General features: G+C 40.1%; 1 protein-coding gene across 1 annotated transcript in view; it reads left to right on the plus strand.

The window, feature by feature from the left end:
* ARFGAP3 (ARF GTPase activating protein 3) overlaps positions 1 to 14,265 on the plus strand; it is a 35,616-nt gene extending 21,351 nt beyond the window's left edge. The window contains exons 10-16 of the mRNA XM_069806985.1: positions 1,862 to 1,987; positions 2,581 to 2,703; positions 5,821 to 5,958; positions 7,209 to 7,332; positions 8,350 to 8,440; positions 12,356 to 12,477; positions 13,174 to 14,265. Coding sequence (XP_069663086.1) covers positions 1,862 to 1,987; positions 2,581 to 2,703; positions 5,821 to 5,958; positions 7,209 to 7,332; positions 8,350 to 8,440; positions 12,356 to 12,477; positions 13,174 to 13,191 — 742 coding nt within the window. The 3' untranslated portion in view covers positions 13,192 to 14,265. The remainder of the gene's footprint in view (positions 1 to 1,861; positions 1,988 to 2,580; positions 2,704 to 5,820; positions 5,959 to 7,208; positions 7,333 to 8,349; positions 8,441 to 12,355; positions 12,478 to 13,173) is intronic.
* Positions 14,266 to 22,653: the final 8,388 nt, after the last annotated feature.

Raw genomic sequence — 22,653 nt, forward strand, 5'->3', positions numbered from 1 at the left:
CAGTTTCTTTATTTTCTACTGTGCACTGACAAGAGAATAGGTAACTGGAGTTACTTTTAAAAAATCGATCAGTATCCCCATTTGTTTTAATCAACAGCAAATGAGATTTTCATAAAACAGATTTCATAAGTAGAAAGATTAGCAGCCTACCTTAAAGTGCTGGGTAGATTTTATCAGTAGTGGTTTCAAGTTGAATTTTGGAGAACATTTTCAATTTTCTGTGTAACAGTTGGTCCTAAACTGTAAGAGTTGATTTAAAACATCCCTGAACATACTCCGTGCTTTGAAGATGTATTCAAAAGTCATTCCACAGATGCATCCTGGTTTGTGTCTGACTTATGTTTAGATGCTTATAACAATAAAAGATGTAGTGATTTTTTTTAGTCCTGGCTCCAAGCCCTTTGAAAGCCCCAGTCAAGACCTAATCATCGCAAGACTGTGATGGCTCTCCTCCTTTTTGAAATGCCTCGTTAGCGGAGGAGTGATGTCCCGTTCCTTATAGCAGGCTGGTACTTACATCCCTTGTCTGTGAAGGAGATGACTAGATGCTGTGCCCTTTTCGTTCTAACAGGTTCAGCCACACAGCTCCTGTCTTGCAGGAGATGCACTAACCAGCAGGGTGTGAACTTTGGTAGGGGCATCTTGTACTCTTGGTTAAAGTTAAGTCAGTATGCATCGGACCAGAAAAAATCAAGCTCAGAAGAGCCTGTTAGTAATCAAATAGTTAGGAGAGACACTGGAAGAAAATACTTCTTGGTCAAAAACTTGTTGTCTTTTCATTCCTGCTTCTGCACAAAATGGATGGAAAGTTACAAGGGTTTTCAGACTTATGTACTTCCTTTCTACTTGCAGCAGGATGTCTACCAGCAGCATCCCAAATCTCATTTACCTTTCTTCTGATAGTGTTCCTTTATACTTTATGCCAGTCACAACTTATGAATTAAAATATTGCTTCATTGCTCGTTCAAATTACTATTTGTATCCTTTTTAAACTAACAAATTAAATTTAAGCAGTGTTTCTACAATTCTGTAATCAGGATTAAAAACTTCTGTCTCTGCTACACTGGTATTACTGGAAAATAGTTAAGATTGTTTTGAGGTATAGGAAGGTTCATGGCATCTCAGAAAGACAGCTTACTGTACCTAAACTGTGAGAATGTTTCAGATGAGAAGATGTGTTGCCAGCTGTGCAGGAAATGATAAGTTTTGGATGCTTCAAAGTTTCTGTAATACAGAGTATATTCCATTTTGGGAGTACAAAGACTCTCTCCTCCCCTCTTCTGAGACACCTTTTGGGGCATAGGGAAGGGCAGCATCAATGAAGCGTGGTCTGCCTCTAGCGCTTGTCTCACGAGTGGATGTCTAGCAAGTGTTAAAAGCAGTAGGAGCATGCAGGGAGTGAGGGGAGGGAGACACAGCAGGGCCAAGCTGTGCATTAGGGGAAGGCATTATTAGTGTTATATCATGAATGGCACAGTACTGTAGTATGTCAGAGTTGGATAATTTTGACAATTATTTGGTGTCACATAGAGTTAGGACTGTGGAAAAAAGACTCTTCCAGGTTGACTTAATGGTGATGCAGAACTCCGTCCTGAGCCTTAGCAGTAGCATGTTTCACATTTGTTTTGAAAAAGACTGCCTGCTCATACACAGACTGGGGTACCGTTTAGACAGGCTCCTCTCCTGGCTTTCTCCCATCCTTATAGTTGGCATTTAATCCAATTAATAATATTTTCAGTAAACACAGAACATACAAAATACAGTGCTACAATATATATTGTTAATTTTCTACCAATATTATTGGGTTGGGCTTTCAGTGTAGCATTTTACAGTTATATGTTAACTGCATGTTTTGTTCTAGTGTATCATCTTTACGGTTGGCCTACAGAGATCTTGATATTAAAACAAAAGAAGAAAAGTTAAATCTATCTGGTAAGAAGAAAAACGAATTGGAGAGACTTGGCATGGGATTTGGCAGCAACAGAAGGTATGTGAAGTTCTATAAACTGTCTTTAAAATACTCTGTGGCTTTATGCAGTTATCCTTCATTTTGCTTAGGAAATGAAAAAATACACTAAAGTATGTTGTGGAAACTTAAACAATATCATAAAAGAATCTAGTATTTGTCAGGGGGAGGAGGCAGGTTTGCTTCTGATAGATTTACGTTCTAACCTGCCAGACAGGTGTTAACCTAAATTGTAGGATGTCTGTAGGATGTTTGCCTCCATTAGCTGACTCTGAGGAAGGTAGTCAGGATGTTTTCAGTGAACACTACCAACCTAAGTATAGTCTGTCTTTTACAAGCCAAAACTCTAAAAAGTCACATTGCTGTGTTTTCCAGCTGTTGGAATGGTCTGTGTGTTCAGAAGTCCTGTCACTACTTCAGAGAATGACAGTTGAGTTTTCCTCCAGGGCCTTTTTTTTTTTTTTTTTTTTTCTTTCCTCCTTTATTCTTAAATGTTTGTATAGCTTGGGCTTTATCAGCAAGCTTCAGAAGCTAGATTTGGGCTTTCATTTCTTTTTTTTTTAGGGTGTGAGCTTTGTCATCTCTTTACATACTTATTTTCTTCCTGTCCCCAGTGGCATTTCTCACTCAGTCACCTCAGATATGCAAACAATAGAGCAGGAAACACCTGCAATTGCAAAGCCGAAGAAGAAGTACACTGATGATGTAGAAGACTCGTATTTCTCTTCAAGTTCAAGGTAATGTGTAAGCTTTTTATTTTGAGTAGGGGCAGAAGTATATGCAAGTTACATATTCAAGTATACATAATATATTTGGAACTTATGAGCAAAACAGAAAACATTGGACATGTCTACACACAGGATTTTTTCAGGGGACATCTGAATCAGGAAAGTTGTGGAATAGTTGGCCTTACCTCAATGACAGATGTATTTATAAAGAAGAGTTACTTTTTCTGAGGAGAAGGTAGTCTGAATTATGGGTTTACAGGTTTTGTCTTTTTTAGGGTCTAGCCTCTACTTGCACAGACAGTTGCCATATAAGCTTTTATTTGCTGTATACCAAATCCAGTGAATTTTTGTCAGAATGACTTGTGTTTGTTCTTTTTTTTTTTTTTTTTTCTTTCTTGTGGTACTGTCTTCAACTTCCAATTTAAAATTAAACAAGTATTGAAGTGTGATACTAGATATCCTACAGTTGCATGGATGCATGCCAAATGCAAAAACGTAAATCTTTTTGAGGTATTGTGTGTTGGATGTATTGTGTAGGTGTCTGCATTCTTATTTGATAGACTTTTATGTATTTGAACAGAAAATGTAAGGAAAAATTAATTGACAAATTTTTGATCAGAGTATGAATGCAGTGCAAATTATAAAATACTGCTGTTGGGAAGGAGAAAAAAATAATTAGTCCTACAGGCACTAATTGCAGTGAAACAGCTGTTTTCTGGACCAATAGATGGCAACAGGTGTTGCTTTTATAAACTGCCTTTATTGGATTGGTGCCACAGAAACATGAAAATTTGTACCTAATTACTTGTAGACAGGAAAAATAAAAACACAAAGACTTTTGTATCATTACTTTGTAGTGTAATCACTAGTGGCAGAAATGCAAATGTGGTACCAAGTGAACTGGCAGCAGTCTTGTAGAATAGAAAGTATCATTTCAGTGCTTCCCTATTTGTTCTTTAAAAAGAACTGTTACTGGTCTCAAATTATTCATAAGCCTACTAGCAGACAAAGGATAAATTATGGAAGAGGCTTTTTAATGTGTTTTGGTTCAATAATTAGAAGATAAATTGTAACCTAGCTGTTCCTGGCTCTTGTTCTTCTAGTTACAGCAATAGTAGAATCTAATTGGAGTTGGTATACAAATTCATTCTCGTTAAAGAAAGTATAAAGTCAGACTGTTGGACTTCATAAGGTTTGTAAGGTGGTTGTTCTCCTTTATTCCAAGCTGTGACTTTGAAATAGAGATAAAGTAATTTTAATGTCATCTTAGTATATGCCCAAAAGCAAAGTAATCATGCTGGATATTAGAGTGCTGATAAGTATCTGTAAATTAAGCAAGCCAAATGTCTCAAGGTTCAGATATATATTTGAAGCCTCTCAAAATCCTTGGATTTTGATTTTTCTTTTTGCTACAATTAATAAAATCTTTATTAACATAACAATGTAAAATCTTATTTTCTATTGAATGCAGTTTTTCCTTTCTCCTCCCCCCACCCCCTGAATACTGAAGAAGTATTTTGCAAAGTTATGAAAATCTCTGGGGGAAGGATGGAGAAAATAAGTAATTTTTTATTAAAATCAGCTCTTGTAGCCCCTGCCCCATCCCATGGTTTTGATGGCCATTGTGAGATTGGATAGCTTCATATGTATATAAACACCTTGTTTGTTATTACACATCCATATGGAACTTACAAAGTTTGCTGTGGCTGCTTCTTGTCTGTCAGGAGGGAAGGGGAGAGACTCCTGCTTTTTGTAGAATTTCATTCCAGATCTGTCCTTGCTATTTTCTATGTGCAGTGGTGGGAAGCTTTGCTGCTGAAGGTGTCACATTTCTTATAAACTGCAAAAACAAGCGTCCTGACTAATCATAACACAAACATGGAGAACTTTTTTTTTTTTTTTTTTAAAGAGTGCTTTTCACAAAATACAGATGCAGACTTCAATATCCCATGCTTGTTCTACTGAATGATTCCATACTGCTAGCCTCCTGTTGTTTTGATCATCTTACTCCCTATCCTGGTCATATCCAAACTTTAGGAAAATTTATTTAACCACAAAGGGAAATTCTTAGTCTTTGGCATTTTAGTAGTGGTTTTTTCAAAGTATTTTCTATAGATGTTTAGATATGTGTAGGTAATAAAAGGGGAAAGGTCAAGATAACATACCACCGGAATTGACAAACATGCTTCTTTTTTTTTTTTTTTTCCTTTTCTTTCGGTTTGTGTTTTCCCTGCAGTTTTGATATGCAAGAGAAGATTGTCTTATAAAATTAAGACTCGCTTTTAAGAAATAAGTTCTTTAGCATTGTTTTAATAAAACATGTTACGAAACTCAGAGGTACTTAATACTTGTATTAAACAAAAATATATGGAACCAGAGATGAGGGCTTTCCTTCCTGTTCTGAACTGTGTTTGTTGATGCCTCAGAAAATGGGAGCAGATTCTCTGCTTGCATACCTTACAGATTGACGCATATGGAACTGTGAGATTAGCCACCATCAGCCCCTTAGTTAGAAAACTTTGCCCCACGTGGAACCACAGCACAGTTGGATGCCATGGGTTAGTTAGGTGCTTTTGGATCTCTGGAGTGTTCAAAGTGCCTCGAAAGTTGTGGTGGCTTTTTTCATAGCTGGTATCTTAGCATGGAGTGTCAAGAACGCCAGGCCTTTATGAGAAGACTACCTTGTAGAGTCATCATGGTGCCTTGCTCGCAGGGTCTATCCTGAAGTTTTCTTAGCGTTGCTCTTACACCAGCCATATATCTTGACAATGTTCTTCCCAGTGCTTTGCCTGACACTAAAGATGTAATACTTTGAAGTAATAACAACTTTGCTGGTTTTGGTGGGACCACATCTTTCAGGCAGTCCACTGCATATTCATCACCCTGTCCAGCCTAAAGAAAGGCTGAACTTTTGAATCAGTTAAATACACATGTAAAAAAAACCCAAATCCATTGGATTCAACTGTACAAAGCGTCTAAGCAATATTATGAAATCCAGATTATTCACTGACAACTATCATTGTGCTGAAAACTTACTTGCTAGTGAACACTTATTACAGCAATATTTGCCTAACAATATAAAATTCCCACTTTTTAAATACTTTTTTTTTGCTTCTTTTATTTTAGGTACTATGATTCTTCAGATTTGAGGAGCAACACTTTCTCTAAATGGGATGACAATTCAGATTCTTTTTGGAAGAAAGAAAATAATAGTAGAGATGTTGATATAATGTTAACTTCAAAAAGTACAGGGTTTTCAGACAGGTAAATCAAGAAAACCTAACTAATTTTTGTACAGAAAGCGCAAGTTTGTAAATATGATTTGAGTCTTGGTCGTAGTAGTAGGATTTTTTTTTAGTCTAGAAGAATTTGGCCATAACTTTCATCAGCAGTCAAGGGACTTCCTGGCTGAATTTCTTTTGTAAGCTGAATTTGCTGTTTACATTTTAAGCACTTGTCTGTTTTGCTCAGTGCTGTACAGTATATGTACTGGAGGTAATTTCCAAAGCACTTCAGCAAAAAAAGAAGTAGCCAAAAGTTGTGGAGAGAAACTCAAATATTTGCACTGTTCTGAAAGCATACTTGCTTTACTTGCTTTGTTTATTGCCTAATGAACCAAAGAGAACCCAGTTACCAAATGAATGAAACTGTAGGGTACTCAGCTTTTAGGATGAAGGTATTGAAGATACTTGCAAACCACAGGTCTGATTGTTGCGATGATAGAAAATGAATGTACTACTTCTTTGACAGCTGTGGTTTTATCTTTGTACTCAAGTGGAAAATGTAAGAATGTGAGGTTTTGTGTGCTTGGTTGGTGTTTCCTGCTTCTGTTCTTCTTACTTAAAACTGTATTTTTCATTTACCTGTAAAATGCAGTTTGTGCACTTAAGTACAACATTTTTTTTTTAACACAAGCATATTCTGTTTTTTCCTAAAGAGTGGACCAGTGATGCATATTACACAAAATAGGGGTTCATGCCCATAACACTATTACTTCCTTATTTACATTTACTTTAAAAAAAAAGGGGGAGGGAGGAGGAGGAGCAGGTATTGAATATATATGTTTGAGGTGGAAGGCAGTGACAGTTCAAAGGGTGTCAAACCTTTTTGTGCTGTTACGTTTAAATCTGAATTTCACTGACGTGTTTTGGGTTTTTTGAAGTTTTGTAGAAATATTCTGTCCTTGTTCACATAATTTAGCTTGCTTTTTAAATGAACTCTGAAAATAAAGATACAAGATTAATGAATCTGAAATACTATATGCTCACCATCTTGTACAGTTGTCACTGAAATTTTATTTGCTGCTCTGTCAACTTAGTTATCTTTATTTTAGTTATCTTTAGTTATCTTTATCCTGGGTTGATACTGATTTAATTTTTATTAAAAAAAAAAATCACTATTATACTTTTAGGCTTCAGAAAGCAAAGATGATAGTGCTTCTTGTTTGACTTACTGCATTCTGCCATGATGTAAATAAAAGTTATGGTCACTAATGCAGTTTATTTTTCTTTTAGGCCTGCATCTCGTCGTAAGCCTGAATATGAACCATCTTTAAACACAGATGAGGCACAAAAAAAATTTGGCAATGTAAAAGCAATTTCATCAGACATGTATTTTGGAAGACAAGATCATGCTGATGTAAGTAGAAAGCAGTGATAAATATTTTTAAATGTTAAAATATTCTTTGACTATAAGCATGGTGCTCTTGTATAAAGAGAAGGCAATAAATAGTTAATATTGATAGAATTAGTAAGCTTATAGAATTATGTCCACTTGAATATTTGTTTGTTAGAAATGTACAAGTTTCTGATAACTCTGATAGTTTAGTATTTCATTTTAAGGAGTTGCACCTGCAAGTAGGACCTTACCTCCAACATCATTCTTCTGTGATAGAAGTGGTAGACTGTGATTCAGCAGTCTTTAGTTTTGAAAGACTCAGCCTGATGCTGGGTGAAGGCTTACATCATTTGTTCTAAATACCCAAACTGACGCCAACAAACTGTTGTTAAAACAGCTGTCCCCTCTGTATTTGTTACATGGAAACATTATTGCTGTTATAAGGCTAACTAAGCAGATAAATTGTTCAACAAATGACATGTAATTGAATCAGACTAGAAATAAAAAACAGATTAATATTGTGTTCCATTGTGGAGGCAAGGGGTCATTTTAAAAAATCTATTTTTAATGAAAAATAACAATGTAAAGAGTAATGTAAAAAAATACAATCGATGTATATTGTTCCCAGGGAACTCAGGAAAAAAAGTTGAATCAAAAGGATCATGTGATTAGAAGGGTTAACATGATGTTACTGCAGTGCTTTTTCCTTATCCTACCCAACCACTCTATTTCACATTTTTTAGTTGTTGTTAATGGTTGCATAGTTTTTCAGCAATTTTTGGGTAGCTAACAGTGAGTAGGCCTCTTGGTGTTGCAATGGTAAACGTCACTATTTGATCAACTCAGAAATGAGTTGAGATAATGACAAACACCATGTAGGTCATGTGAAAACTATGAAATGGGTACAACTTTCAGAACAGTCAACTTCAGCTGGATTGTATGTTTTAAAACTATCTATAATTTCATGAATTATCTGATATGACCTTGAAAGATCGCAGCATACTGTTAGAATACTTTTTGTTCTCAATTCTTTTCTAGTATGAAGCAAGGGCTCGACTAGAAAGACTTTCTGGAAGCTCATCTATAAGTTCAGCTGACTTGTTTGAAGATCAGAAAAAACAACCAACAGGTACATATTGAACAGAGTGAGAAACTTTTATCATGCGGTGAATACATTGCTTTAGTCTGCTTCTAGTTACACTGTCAGCTAGCTGGTGCTGTATGCTGCAAGAAGTGTGCAAAGTACAGTATGCATTAGTATTGCTAATAGGTCAAACAAGCCTAGCAGGTGCAGTCATTATTTAAAAAAAATTAATATCTTAAATTTCAAGTTCTGTATTTTCAGTTCAGTATGTTCAATATTTTATACTGGGTTTTTTATGTCAATTGTTGCAAATAATAGACTAACTATATTGTGAATAATTTTTATCAAAGGAAAACTGTAATATTTTGTTACAAAAATGAGATAACACCTAAATTGACTATCAGGTAGGTTTTTTGATAAGTTACGTTTAAGTGACTTGTGTATTTATATATGTGAAAATAGCTGTCTTAATAATATTGAATCTAAGAAGAGTCTTTAATAAAATGTTAGTGGCCTTGAAATTCCGATGTAATCTGTTGCATGGCATATTCATTCATCAGGATATCTGCTTCTAACACCAGTTTTGCCAAGTTATTAACAAAATTTTTCAATTGGTTTGTCTGTTTAAAAGATTTGTTGGAACATCTTACATTGGAGAGTATAGTTCATCAAATTAGAAAGAAAGAAGTATTACATTACAGTGACTGAAAAGTAGCCCCTTAGGCTATTGAAAATCTCTCACGTCTTTTTTCCAACACCCTTTTTGGATAGTGCAATAATGTGAAATAGAGAAGGTAGGAAATACTGGAACATGTTATTGACTTGGTCAGTTGGGTTTCGCTCCTTAACTTGTGAAGAAATGGAAAAAAAAGAATTATTGAAGAACTTGAAATCTGTGAGTAATTACATAAATAGGCTGGAAAATCAAACGGTATTCAGCATCTGATTTTTATTTTGGAAAAGTCGGGGGAAAAAGAAAAACAGTGACTGTTCAGTTTTGATCTCCTGAAAGCAAGTTTTGAATACACTGGCTAGTAGAGAAATAACTCCTGTTACCAGTTACTTAAGAGCTGGATTTTAGTGATTTGAAATGTAACAAAATAAAATAAAATAAAATAAATTAAGGGGGGGGGGAGACATAAAGCAGAAATCGCATAAGGAGGGGAGGAAACATAAAGCAGAAATTGCAGTAACTTACTTTGTCCACTTGAAAGAGTATTTGCAACACGGTGTTGTACATGTGCTTAAAAAAGAAAAAAAGGTGTGGGGAACATAAGCAAATAAACAGTGTTTCTTTCTGAGTTTGTAAACTCTTTTCAATTATGCATGGGATTGTGATAACAAATACTATTTTTTTTTATCTATTGTTGACTAGAACTTTCTTCATCCTTTTTCTTTTAATTTTCTTGCATATAGATTATTTTATATGGAATTAATCTTTCCTTTAATTTGTGTAATATGTGTGGGGCTTTTACACAGTAATGAATAAGAGAATGAACTAGGAAAAGGTAAATAAAAGTTAAAGATGGGGCAAATTGTGTGATCTGATATATATATATATGTATCTGTGTGTGTGTATATATATATGAATGTACCTTTCTATGTACACATACCTATATATGTGATAAAATTCTCACCATGTTCTGAATAAGGGTACTTACAGGCAATTATATAATGTTTACTGGGTGTACATGAATTGTGCACACATGATTATTCATCACTGACCACTTGGAAAGGTTCTTGGGTCCTGTGGGGGAATGCAGAGATTCCTAATAATGGGATGAAAAATACCTGCCTGCAGCTTGAGGTTAGTTACTCTCTGTGACTGGCACGTAACCCAACAGTAAATTTAAAGTTATATTACAAAGACTAAACTTCTTCTAAATTTTGTAGGTTGTTAACTGCTCTAAAATAATAGTGAGGAAAAAATATACCAGGAATTATTTATAATAATAATTGTGTATTATAAATTCACACTATATTCAATCTACAGAATCTTCCTTTCCTGCATGTCTTTCTGTTACACCCCCCACGCCAAAGACTTACCTTTTGACAGTGGCCCTTCCTAGAAAAATTTTACTGCAGTAATAGCTTGTCTGGTGTTGAATTAATGCCAAGGCCATCCGTTCCATAAAATAAAGGTAATCAGGAGACCGGAGGCTGGCAACAAAAATGCTGCTGTAATTCTGGGGTCATTGCCAGAATAAAATGTCCTTTGAATCTAAAGTTGTTTTTATGACCACTGCTGAGATCTTAGGGTAGAACAGTCTTGAGATGCTTGCTTTTGTACAGAGTGCTGTAGGAGCCATTTACCAAAAATAGGGGGCTGCAAGAAAATGCTTTTACTTTGCATTATTTCAGACCAGTTGCTTGTGAAAGATGGCACATCATACGGCTTACTTGTAGGTGCTGATTTTGAAGGAAATCACAAGAAAAGGAGTTGCTTTCCTGTCTCATTTACAAAGGTTTTTCAGACGACCATACCTAATCAGAAAAACATGAGAAAATTCATGTCACTGAGAAGTGGTTAGAGCTTTTCTCAGGTTATTTATATCTGCAAATTCTATTTCCATGACTCTGACTTTAATAACAAAAATGCTGAAGTATTTGATAAGTGGAATGGGTCATACAGAGGTCAAAATTACAGTTCAGAAATAGGTCTGCCTCAGTGGCAGTGAATTTTTTAAAATAATCTATAAACAAGTGTGCCCATGCATTGCAGAAGCAGCTACTAGCTGGCTTTAAAGAATGGAGTGGGAAGCTCTCTGAATGTGACTATGCATCTGCCATTACGAACTAGCCACTTACTGTAGGTAAATCAAATTATCTAGATTAATGTCTTTCTGAGCCTGCCTAACGAGGCAGGTGCCTTTAACTTCCCACGAAAAGAGGAGCTGCAGGTTGTCTCTCTCTTCCTTCTCCACCCCTGTTCAAAAAGAAAAAAAGGAGAAGAAGGGGCTGCCAGCGTGTAGCAATGTCCTGTTCGGAGCTGCCGGCAAAAGGAGTTGGGGTTGTGTGGGTGTGGAGTCTGTGGCCGGACAAGCTGGTCCGAGGTTCGGTAACTGCTCACAGCTTACCCGTTGTGTCCCAACTGGTCACGACTATCAGTTGGCTCTGTGTCTGAATTAAGGCTGCAGGCTGCAGTCTTCCTTTTGAAAATGGTCTGTTTTGGGATGCTTTCTCTCAGGAGGCCCATTTATTCCTGAGATCATAGTTCTGTGATGCTGGTTTACTGCCATTTATGCCTTTTACAGTATCAGATATTTAATATTAAGGTGTGCCGATAATTCTTTTTGGAAATGAGCCGGTGATTGTAATTGTTAGCATGTTAATACTTACCATGCAGTTAGTTTTGAAACATCTTTAATTTCTGTTACCTTTAGGCCTACACTTTTCATAATAGCAGCAGAGCTAACACTGGCCGAACTACATTGGCTTTAAGGAAGGATGGATTGCCAGCTTTGTTTTGGAGTTTTAAAACTTACTTACCTTTACTATAATTTCTGTAGAATTTTCCAAGCCTCAGACGTAGTAATGCAAAATATGTGTCTATATACAGCACGCAAAGCATACCTATGCATGTACACAAATAGGGTTCAGCCACCACTGAGGTGCATTCATCTTTAAATTGCAAGGTAGTAACAGCTGTTTAGGATACAAGACAAATAACATTGCAGCAGATTGCAAGTGCAGAATAAATCATATGTTATCCAAACATTAATTGCTCAGCTGGGAATACAAAGTATAGAAGATGACACTCTGGGTGGAATTATGAACAACTGAAAAAAATTAAAAGGAAGATGCATTTAAGAAATTTGAGATCTATGCCTAGTGTTTTTTACAGTGCTGAGCAGACGTTGGTGTTTAGTGCTCCTAGTAGTATATTGTACTTCAGCGGGAAAAAAAAGGCTGCTTTTAATAAAAAATTGTTTTCTTCTTGTGTGTGTGTTCCCCTTTTAGGAAGCTACAATATTACAAATGTCTTGCCTTCAGCTCCTGATATAGCTCAGTTTAAACAAGGAGTGAAATCAGTGGCTGGAAAACTTTCTGTACTTGCTAATGGGGTCATGACATCTATACAGGTTAGTAAAAATATTACAATATATTAACCATCAGTTGGAATTCTTTTTGTAGGGATTTAGTGTCATGGATCTTGCCACTGAATCATCTTTAGGGAGAACAGAATTAATTTGGTTTTGAGCTTTGTAGACTTCTCATGGTAGACAGTAGATCTTTATCTGTTTAAAACCAAATCTGTAGCTGATAGCTCACCTTCCTTAGAATATACTTTTTGCCTTTTTCTTTATATAGCTTATTTCTTTTCTTACGATTGAAACAGAAATTCCATCATGGAAGTTACTTGCTGTCACTTTATTTTAAAGTATTAATAGTTCATAACTCGGAATAGAATAGTTACAGTTAGAAGGGACCTACAGCAATCATCTAACTCTGTTGGCTCTTTAAATGACTTGACAGTAATACCTTTGATCCATGTTTGTGCACAAAATTAAGACATACTTGTTTCAATAGTATAAAGCATGCTTCATGCTCCAGTTAGTTTGCATTTCCTATATGAGGTCAGTGGAAGCTCTTGGGTGTTTGAAAATCAGGCCAATTATCCTGGAGTTTATAGTTAAACTCCAGTTCTTGGAAGCGCTGATCAGGTTTTTTTTAAGTCTTTAAGAATTAAACTGCTATTTATTTTACAAATGTAGGTAAAAGTAATTTCTTTCAATGGAAAACATACTCATGTCTGTCTGGTGTTTTTACTTTTTTAGGATCGATATGGTTCGTAACATCTTTTGTATCGACATAATTAAGTAAACTAAAGAAGGATTTCTCTTCAGATATACAAGTAATCACACTGCTGATTCAAATGAAGGTTGCCTTAAGACTGTTGATGTTTTTATTTGTTCCAGCATATTTGTTCCCTTGTGCAGCTTTCTGGCAAAGCCTCTTCTTACTGCTATTTCATCTTTACAGAGCAGAAATCTTGTAGCAACTTGTTACATTGCATATGCTTTTTTTTTTCCCCCTCCTTAACAGTCCTGTATTTTTTAGTAACCTTAATGTTAGATGTTGGGAGCTTTATTTTATTACTGGTTTTGACTGTGAGGCAGGAAAGAGAAAGAAGGATGAACACATATATTGGAAATGAGGCTTCCCGATAGAAATCTCAGTGCAGTTGCATCCTTACTTGCCAGGCATAGTTTGTCTTCTGACTGTCTTATGAGCTGTGGAGAAGAAAATGTAAATTAAGCATATGCTGAGGTGGTATTTAGTGGACTGTAACAAAATATAGAATTAAGTTATACCTGTGCTTATCAGGAAATAGAACCTCTTGCAGTCATAAATTGATGTGCATTATTAAAACTATGGGGAATTAGTGTTTTAAAACAATATTCCTGCTAGAAAATTGTATGCTTAGCTGTGAGGTATGGGGAAGACAAGACACGTGGTATATTGAATAGTGGATTTCATCTTGTCATGGGAACAATCTATTTATTCCTAGTTTTGAAAGTTACAAAAAATTGCAATATAGAATCCTTAAGTGCTTTTTAAAAATCTGTATTGTGTACAAATTGAAAAAAATTTAAAATATATATAGGGCCTAATAGAGTAGTTAATTAAGTATTTGTTAAAAACATTTAGAACAATCTTAGTTTTTTGATAAATTATGAAATATTGAATGAGTAAATAGTGGGGCTGTGTTTTAGACAGTCTAGAATTTCTTGCTGATGACATCCTGACCTTAAAGAAAAAACCTCACAACCAAGAATGAGCTCAAGCTATTTCCGTTCTGTAACTTTATTTCTTAATGCAAATTTGTAAACTGCTGATATCTAATAAAAAAAATTGATACAAACTCATTTTTTAATTAAATTTCTGTGTGCAGACACCAGTCTCCAGCTTTCTAAATACTGCCATCTGTATTCTATCTATACAATAGTCCGGTAAAATTAGCCTTTCATTTCAATTAGTGAAACTACCTTTCTTATTAAATTGCTATAGTGACTTAGAAATCAAAACCCTAAGGCTGGACTAGAAAATAAGCTACTGTATTGAAATACTGTGTTGAAATACAGTTAACAGTATAGCTGTATTTGTTTTTTAATTTCTAGCTGCCTCTTATATCTAACTCTTCGTTCTAGTAGCTTTCTCTTGTGGCTGTTGTGTTTAGATTTATTAATCCAAAAATGATTTTTATTTTTTTTTTAAGACTAGCACAAGATAAGCATTTATTCTGCTTAACTGTAGAGCTTTACAATAAAAGATTTGCTTTGTTTTCTCCTTGCCCCCTTTTTCAATTAGAGATAATTTTGCTAATATAACAAGAAAATGTGCTGGTCAGGGCTTGCTTTGGTTTCCCTAATTACATGTAGATTCTTAGTTTTCAAACTACTCTTTCTGTTAAGTGTACACTCAGTAGTAAATTTATTACAAGTAGTAATAGTAATAATAATAGGTGCTAGTAATCCGATGATGGATTTAACAGCAGTTTTTATTGGTGCATGTCCCTTTCCTGCTCCTGGGCTATGCTTTATCACCCTCTTTCCCTGCCCTCCTGTTCAAGCTTCAAAGAAGCTGGGTAAGAAAAATCAAACGGAGAGGCAACACAGCTTCAGGGATGGGTTTGGTTCGGGTGCTTTGACCATTGGGGTGAGCAAGTTTTTCGGAACCATGTAGTCACAGTGGAAGGTCGTGAACTGAGGGGGCAACTGCTGGAGTGGGCTTTCCCAGCCAGGCAAAACGAAGTCGTGGCTACGTTCAGTGAGAGTTTTCCCAAGATTTTGGAAGTCGACCCTTCACGAAGAGAATGAAGGTGATCACAGCAACCTGGCTTCAGCCCCAGGGGAATGCTCATCAAGGCTGGGTTTTTCTTAGGGGAAAGATCTCTTCCTCTCTTCCCCAGTTTGGCTGAATTGAGAAAGAAACGATTCCCTTTTTTCTGATTCTGATTAACACAAAATTGTCTTAATTTTAAAAATAAGCTGATGTTTGTCTCCATAGTTTTTGCTGTCTGAAACCCTTTGCTAAATTCAGTGAGGAGAAAATGAGACCACTGACACCCCCCCAGCTATTTTAGCTTCTTTACAAATGGAGGACAGCTTTGCTCTGAGCTGTATTCTAAAGGTGCTCCACAGACCTGCCTGGCAGCTGTTATGGACATGGAGACAAAATGCTGCTATCATGTCTGAGGGAAGTTTTCTGATGCCCCAACCTGCTGGGTCTGCCCTTTATTAGGCCTGGCTAAACTGTGGGTACTCAAGCAGCAACATCCAGTTGTCCAGCAGACCTAAGGAAACCTGCAGGTTGCTGTCCTGCTTCTATAAATGCAACTGGAAATAGGATTTCTCTGCACCGAGAGAAGTCTCTCCTGAGACATGATGAGAGCTCCAGTTCATCCCTGAAGACCATTGCTGGAGGTAAGCACCACCGCCATTATCTGGTTTGTGAAGGCCAGATGAAGAACTTATACAGGCCATCATAGTGTTCCCAAACCCTCAAATGCTTTCAACTGACCTTGAAATGTGAAGGAAACCTGTGATTATGGATGTGAAGGGGCAGAATTAAAGCCCATAACAATGATAAAGTGAACCCAAACATCCTGCTCTTGGGGGAAAAAAAAAAATAATCTGTGCCTATGAGTTTATACTGAAAATGCTGCTCTTCTGCAAAATAAGTCATATCCAAAAAGAAAATGTAGGGGAAGAAAAGAGGGTTTGGGTACCTCTGGGTAGAATAATGTTGAAATGATTTTTTTTTTTCTTGTTGTTGAATGGAAGGCCTTAAATCCTTCAGACTCACCTTGGCAGTTTCTGAGTGGAGGCAGAGATGTGTGTCACATACTGCTGGGGGTGGGAGGGCTGCTTGTTCGGGGGAGTGAAGGGCCACCATGCACAAGATGGTTCTGCTTTGCATGGCCTCCAGAGTTTGGGGGTGGTGGAGTCAAGTTTGGTTTTATTCTTGCAGCCATGAAGTTTATTAAAAGGTTTTCACGAATCTTTCAGCTTAGATAATCTTGCCTGTGTTTGCTTATGTTGTAGCTTAGAGGTATGAACTGCTGTAGTCATTTTAAGTGCTAAGTCAATTGCCAAAATAATGATTTAAATCATAGCATTATTACCTACGTGTATCCAACCTCATTAAAAAATTAAAGGCAGTTTTCTGTTACAAAGTTATTCAGTGGTTATTTTCTGAAATTCACTGTGTGGTATAAAGGTGTTAAAGCCTTACAAAGCTGTTGGCCCCGAGTCTGGCAAATGGGTCAAGTCTTACTTCATGTTCCTGAAGTAGGACTTGAGGTTAAAAATTTGTTAAAAACATCAACTATGGTAATTTATGAAAACCACAAAATGAAACCAGTCTGCTCTGATGAACAAATGAGTTGAAAAACAAAGGAAACAAAATACATGAACAGCATTCAAATAACTAGGACATTTCTTTTGCTTTATGACTTGTGAGACATTATCAATGAAATTGGGGAAAATTGATTTAAAATACATAAAAGCAAATGTTGATTGTTTCCCCCCCGGCAAAGGTGCACCTTATTTGTGTCTTTCATCCTACTGGCATTTCTACCAAATGAACGCCAAGCAGTTCAGCTGGCCAAGACGGGGCAATACTTGATTAAAAGGCGTGCGTGATCGCTTGTCCGGACTCTGGCATCCCACTTTTGCTTAGTGAACGTCTCATCCTCTTGTGCAATTTTTTTCCTGCCCGAGGGACTTCTCTGTCACCACGTGGCATTGCCAGCATCTGCCTCGTGTTCCTTCCCTGGGAGGGGAGTGAGTTTTGTGAAGCCTCTCTTGTTTTACTGAGGTTTTTGACAGCTGCTTGTTTTCTAAATGGAAGTGCTGGCAAGGGATGGCCGTGGCGGGAGGTGGCTGCACTGCCGCGGGTGCCCGGGGTCCCAGGCTGCCAGGGCCGGAGGGAAGAAAACCGCTCCTGGAAGGATGCGCCTCGTTCGCCCTGCGCCTGGCTGGGGTGATGCTGGGGTGTCTGTCATGGAGCTCCCCAGAGGAGCTTCCAGCTGGGTGCCAGGTGATGGGAGGACCTCAGAGGTAAGGACAACAGACTTTGTGCTCTGACAGTCGTTCGCAGCCTTTCTGGCAGCTCTCGCCCAGCCACCCCGGGCTTGTGTCCTCCCGCCTCCCTGTCCTGGGCTTTCTGTCACAGCAAGAAGACAGACCGTGACTGGAAGCCGAGGACAGGGCATCAAGGCAGGGAAGGACCGACGGCTCACCGTCTTGGCCTGAGAAACACAGAAGATGGGGGCTCGAGAGCCTCTGGGCCTGAACCAGTTTCTGCCAGAAGCTGCCGGAGGGATGACCGAGCGGAGAGCCGGGAGCTGCGCAGATGGGCAGAAACGAGCAGCGGGCATCGGCCCGCCAAACTGGACCCTCCCCAGCAGAAGCAGAAGGTCCAGAAACAGCGTCACGGGCAAAAACCAGCTTCCACAAACTTCCCTGCTCATCCTCTTCACTTTACAAGCTCTTTATCCTTCCTAAAGCAACAGTATTAACTATGTCCTGTGTCTCTCAGAAATTTTGCCTTCTCTGTCGTGTTTGCTCATGTCGCCTTCTCCTCCCACGTCTTTTTTCTGCCTAGAGCTATCTGTGCTCATCTCTCAGCAATCATTTTTTCCAGTTAGGCGACACGCTAGCTTTTGTAGCTTCTGACCTCCTGTTCTCAGCACTTCTACCCCTCGTCCTTTTCTGTTTCGTTTCTTTCCCCTCAAGTGATTTGCCTTGCAGCTATTTTTAATGTTATGAAGCCAACCCTTTAAGGCACTGTTTGTACTTACAGTGGTTTGATTCCTCCCGTTCTTTAATGACACTAATAGCACTTAGTGATGCCAGTTTCAGTTCTGTGCTCAATTTCTCTTCATTTCCCGAGACCTAATAGACGAGTGCAAAATTTCTTCACGGAAACTGTCATCTACAAGTTTTCACAAACCCCACGGCTGTTTCCACAGTGGCAGCGGGAGGCGTCCAGCACATACTAGTCACAGTGGCTTCCCCCCCTCCTCCCCGTTCTCAAAGTTATGGAGATGTGCTCCCGTCACCCATGTGGCCGGTGTGAGGTGAGATCCTGGCTGAGGCTGGTGCCTCGTCTGGTGGCGTGGATGGAGGTGAGACCTGATGCAGAACACCAGCTCCTCCCTCACCTATACGCTTTGCTGGTTATTTTGATGTTACAGTGCTAGTCCTGCTGAGAGCACCAACTAATTCAAATTTATGCTCCCAGATGACCGGTTCCAGCTCCTCCACCTGCTGGGGACGGATGGAGAGCTGAGACTCTTGGACGCTGTGGCTGTAGGCATCATTCGTGCTGGTGGACTGGGCATTGCTGTTGGGATTTGGTTTGAGATCGACACCTTAGGTCAGTGTCTGAGCTCCCTTTGCGGCCGGCAGAGACCCGGGCACTGGGCCCGGTCAGCAGCCGGCTGGTGGCCCACGGGCTGTTTGTGTTTGGTCGGTGTTGCCTGTGTCTTGGGCTGGAGAGGGAGCTTGGGCACTGCTGCCCCAAGCCCTGCTCCCCAAACGCCTCCGTTTCTTCCTGCGCAGCCATTAACTTGCACTGCTTTGAACAGCAAACATTTCCACAAGGAATTAATAATATGGGGTGCCTGGCACTGACCTGGTTTTGGCCATGGTGAGTCCGAGTGTGGGTCTGTGTGTAGCCGGGGCATCCTTGGGCTCCCCAAACTGCTGCTCACCCCACCTTGTCTCCCAAAATCAGCCTCTCCCTGCTGCTCCTGGCATCCTCCTTCCCATACGTCTTCTACTGGTAATTGCTTTTACGATATGTACGCTGGCACTCACTTCTGTCTGAGGCTGTCTGAGCTTTGTTTCAGAGCCGCTGCAATATGCAGGAACGGAGCCACGCCATTAAGCGTGAAAGCTTTCTTGGCCCAGCAGGGCAGGGAAGAAGCTTCTCGGCCTTGGGATCTCATTCCCGCAGCTTTGATGGAAAGCAACGGTTGTTTCTGGAAGCTATTACAAACCCAGTTTGCAGGCTTCAAATGCAAATAAAATGTGCTTGCCTGAAATGAGATGCTGAATGATGTGATGGACCAGGGAGCTGGGAGTGCATGCACCCAAGGCTCGAGAAAATAGGGAGTGGGCAGAAATGTTAAGTAAGGCATTACATAAGTGTATAACTGATATATAACTGCATAACTGAGATAAAACTGCTGTTCTGATCAAACGTGACTAACAGAGAAGAGGTGATGCAGCAAAGCAGTAGCAAGTGTTTACAGTAGCTTTTTGCCTCATCTTAAACATCACCCTCTCTGGCTTTTTTTCTCTTTTTTCTAAGTTTTCTAAGCATCCATAGAAATACAGTTTAACATTTTCATCTCCACCTTCTCTGCGTGAAAGCTGCGGCCTTTTGCAGGATCGGGCAGCGGGCTGGGTCTGTGCACATCTCCCCTGGTTGCAGCGGGTTTCTGCAGCCGGGGAGGTGGATCTGAGCAGCCCGCAAGGCAGCGAGTGTGCAGGAGCACGGAGCTGCTTGACTTTGCCGGGCAGAGCAAGCAGGCCTGGGCTGCAGCCTGGTTTTCTTCAGTCTTGGCTCCTGCACCACTCTAGATTAATGCACTTTTTGTCCTCCCCCCCAAAGAAAAGTTTGGTATGAAGTCCAGGCACCTCGGGGAGCGAGAAAATGGCCTCTGCTCTGACTCATCCCCTGGACGCACCGGCCCGTCTTCATGGATGAGAGAGGAAAAGCTTCCTCACTGATCTCAGAAAGTCAGTGAGGTGCCGTGAGTGTGGGGGAGAAGAGCTGCAGCCCCCATCGCCCCGCTGGCAGCAGATGAGCAGCATGGAGTGAGGTCCCAGGCTAGAGGGGAAGCCCCTCTGCAGGGAGGGGACACATACAGGTGGTTCAGCTCCAGCTGCAGCCTTTCCTATAGCAGGCAATACCAGAAATACCAAGGGAAGGGAGTTTTCTGAAACCTTACAGGATTTCAAGCAAAAGGGTGCGTCATTTTTGGGAAGCATCGAAACTGTCATGTAAATGCAAATAAGTATGAGTGAGTACAGGCTCTTGTGGAGACTGGTGGGTCCATCGTGCAGAGCAGTGTATACAGAGCTATGTGAATAATTCCCTTTTTTAATTAGTTTGGAAAAAAAAGGAGAAAAAAAGTTTTGTTCTCACTCAAAGCAATTAAAAAATATCAGGTTAAAAAAAAAGTTTCAGATCAAACTAAATATGTTGTTCAGCCTGAGAGGCAATATTTTCTTTCAAGATGGAGACCTTTCAGTTGAAGGACATCTTAAATGCACTTAAATCAAAAAGACTGATCAAAAACGCCAGGAAGAAATTATCTTTTCTGACCCTTTCCTTTTATTTCTCCATTTGGTTTTTTGGCATGAACAGTCTGGAATCCACAAAATGTTTTCTTGGCATCAAATCTGTGCTTTGTGTTGGAAAAAGCTTCTTCTGGGTTTGGTGGGGGATTTTTTTTGTTTGGTTGGTTGGGTTTTTTTCCTGGCCTCTCCCTTACTGTGTGCACAGGGTAAGTTACAGCCCATTTCCCAAATCGCTTCCAGTTTCCATTCTCCACTGGTACAGGTGAGGACATCCCCTCGCTGGGGATCCATGGGGTGAAGGGGGGGCTGTAACCCCCGTGCACGGTGGAGGGGAAAGCCCGGTATCCTCGTAGAGAAACACGGAGCTGTAGCTAAAAGACATCCAAACTGGGCTCCCACACTCAATTCTTGCCCGCTTGGGTCAGGATGGAAGCCCACACCCTGCTCCAAAAAATCTTTTACTTGATTAAAAAGGAGCCTCAGAGATGGGTGGGGGAGAAGAGAAATAATTGGGATGCTCAGCCATGCACTCAGCGCGCGAAAGGAGGGGCTCAGCTTCTGCCCGGCATCTGCGGCAGGGGGGCTGCTGCAGGCGAAGCAGCAGAGCCAGGAGGAAGAGGAGGAGGAAGGGCAAGATACTAAGGTGTGAGTAGCAGGGGGTGCCCGGGCAGGCAGCCCCACAGGCGTGCTGGTGAGAGCGGGTCTGGTTTTCCCCGGCTGGAGCAGCTGGGCTAACCGGAGATCCCCCCCTACCCACGGATGCTTCCCGGGGCACCGAGCCACCGATTTAGCAATTCCCTCAGAAGCAGATAAATAAAATCCCATCTCTCCATCTAGACCCAGGGCAGGCGCGAGATCGGGTGCCCGAGCAGGTCCGCAGCCTTGGCGGGAGCCGCGATAACGGCCTTGGATCCCTGCGCCAAGGTGCGGCCGTCTGTGTGTGCACACCTGCGCGCCCCGACGCGGTAAAGCAAGCCTTTATTTGCACCGGTCAACAGCGTTTACGGTTTCTGTTTGTTTTCAGCTCAGGCCAAATGGTGTCCACGGCCTGCCCGGGTGAGTCGGCAGCGCTGTGGATGTAAAGAGTTTGCCGCACCCTGATCTGGGAGGGCTGTGCTGGCTCCAGCAGCCGCAGCGCTGCCAGCCTTTCCACGCGCTGCCCGCGGCTGGCCCCTAAGGCTTTTTGTCTGTATTATATTCTAATTGCCAGAAAATTCAGCAGGGTATTTGGAGAGTAATAAAAAGCTAACTTAAAAGAGTACGTTAGCTGACAAAAAAGGTAATATCATTTCCTAAATGTATTTTTCAAGGCATCAGTTTTGATGAAAAAAATTAATGTTTAAGAAATTCAGACTACAGGAATATAATGAAGCTATGCAACAAAACCTCCAGTAAAGTATCTTTAGGGAGATTCCTATTTGCATGAGAGTATTCACATTTAGGCAAAATCCAAGTTTTCACTAAAAATGAATTTAAAAAAACCCCTCGCACTCATAGTTGAGGAAATAACTTAAAATGAATGTGACTAGGAGTCACTTCTGCCTGACCCTCTACAAAACCTGCAGTAGCAAGGTTAATGTCCCTGTTCCCCTCAGCTCTTCCCACTGTTCAGGTGGTATGTGTGATGGCCACAATCAGGAGAGCTGCACCGAGGAGCCCACCCGCCCCGAGGGGTCCCAGCTGGAAAAGAGGTGCAAGATGGGGCGACTGGCCGCTTACACAGCGGGTACCTGGTTGGGTTTCTTCTTTTTTTCCATCAGCAGGGTGGCCAGATGGAGGGCAATTTTAAGCTTCTTTCTTCCTCATCCTCCTGGCACGAGGATCTCCTGGTAAGAGGACAACCAGCTCTGGCCCTCCGGCCCCGACGTCGGGGACGTGGCCACTTGTCCTGACAGCCCAGTAAAAGGGTGTCCTGTAACGGAGGTCCATCGGTGGCAC

Source organism: Haliaeetus albicilla, chromosome 19 (genome assembly GCF_947461875.1).
Source record: "Haliaeetus albicilla chromosome 19, bHalAlb1.1, whole genome shotgun sequence".
Classification (NCBI taxonomy): domain Eukaryota; kingdom Metazoa; phylum Chordata; class Aves; order Accipitriformes; family Accipitridae; genus Haliaeetus; species Haliaeetus albicilla.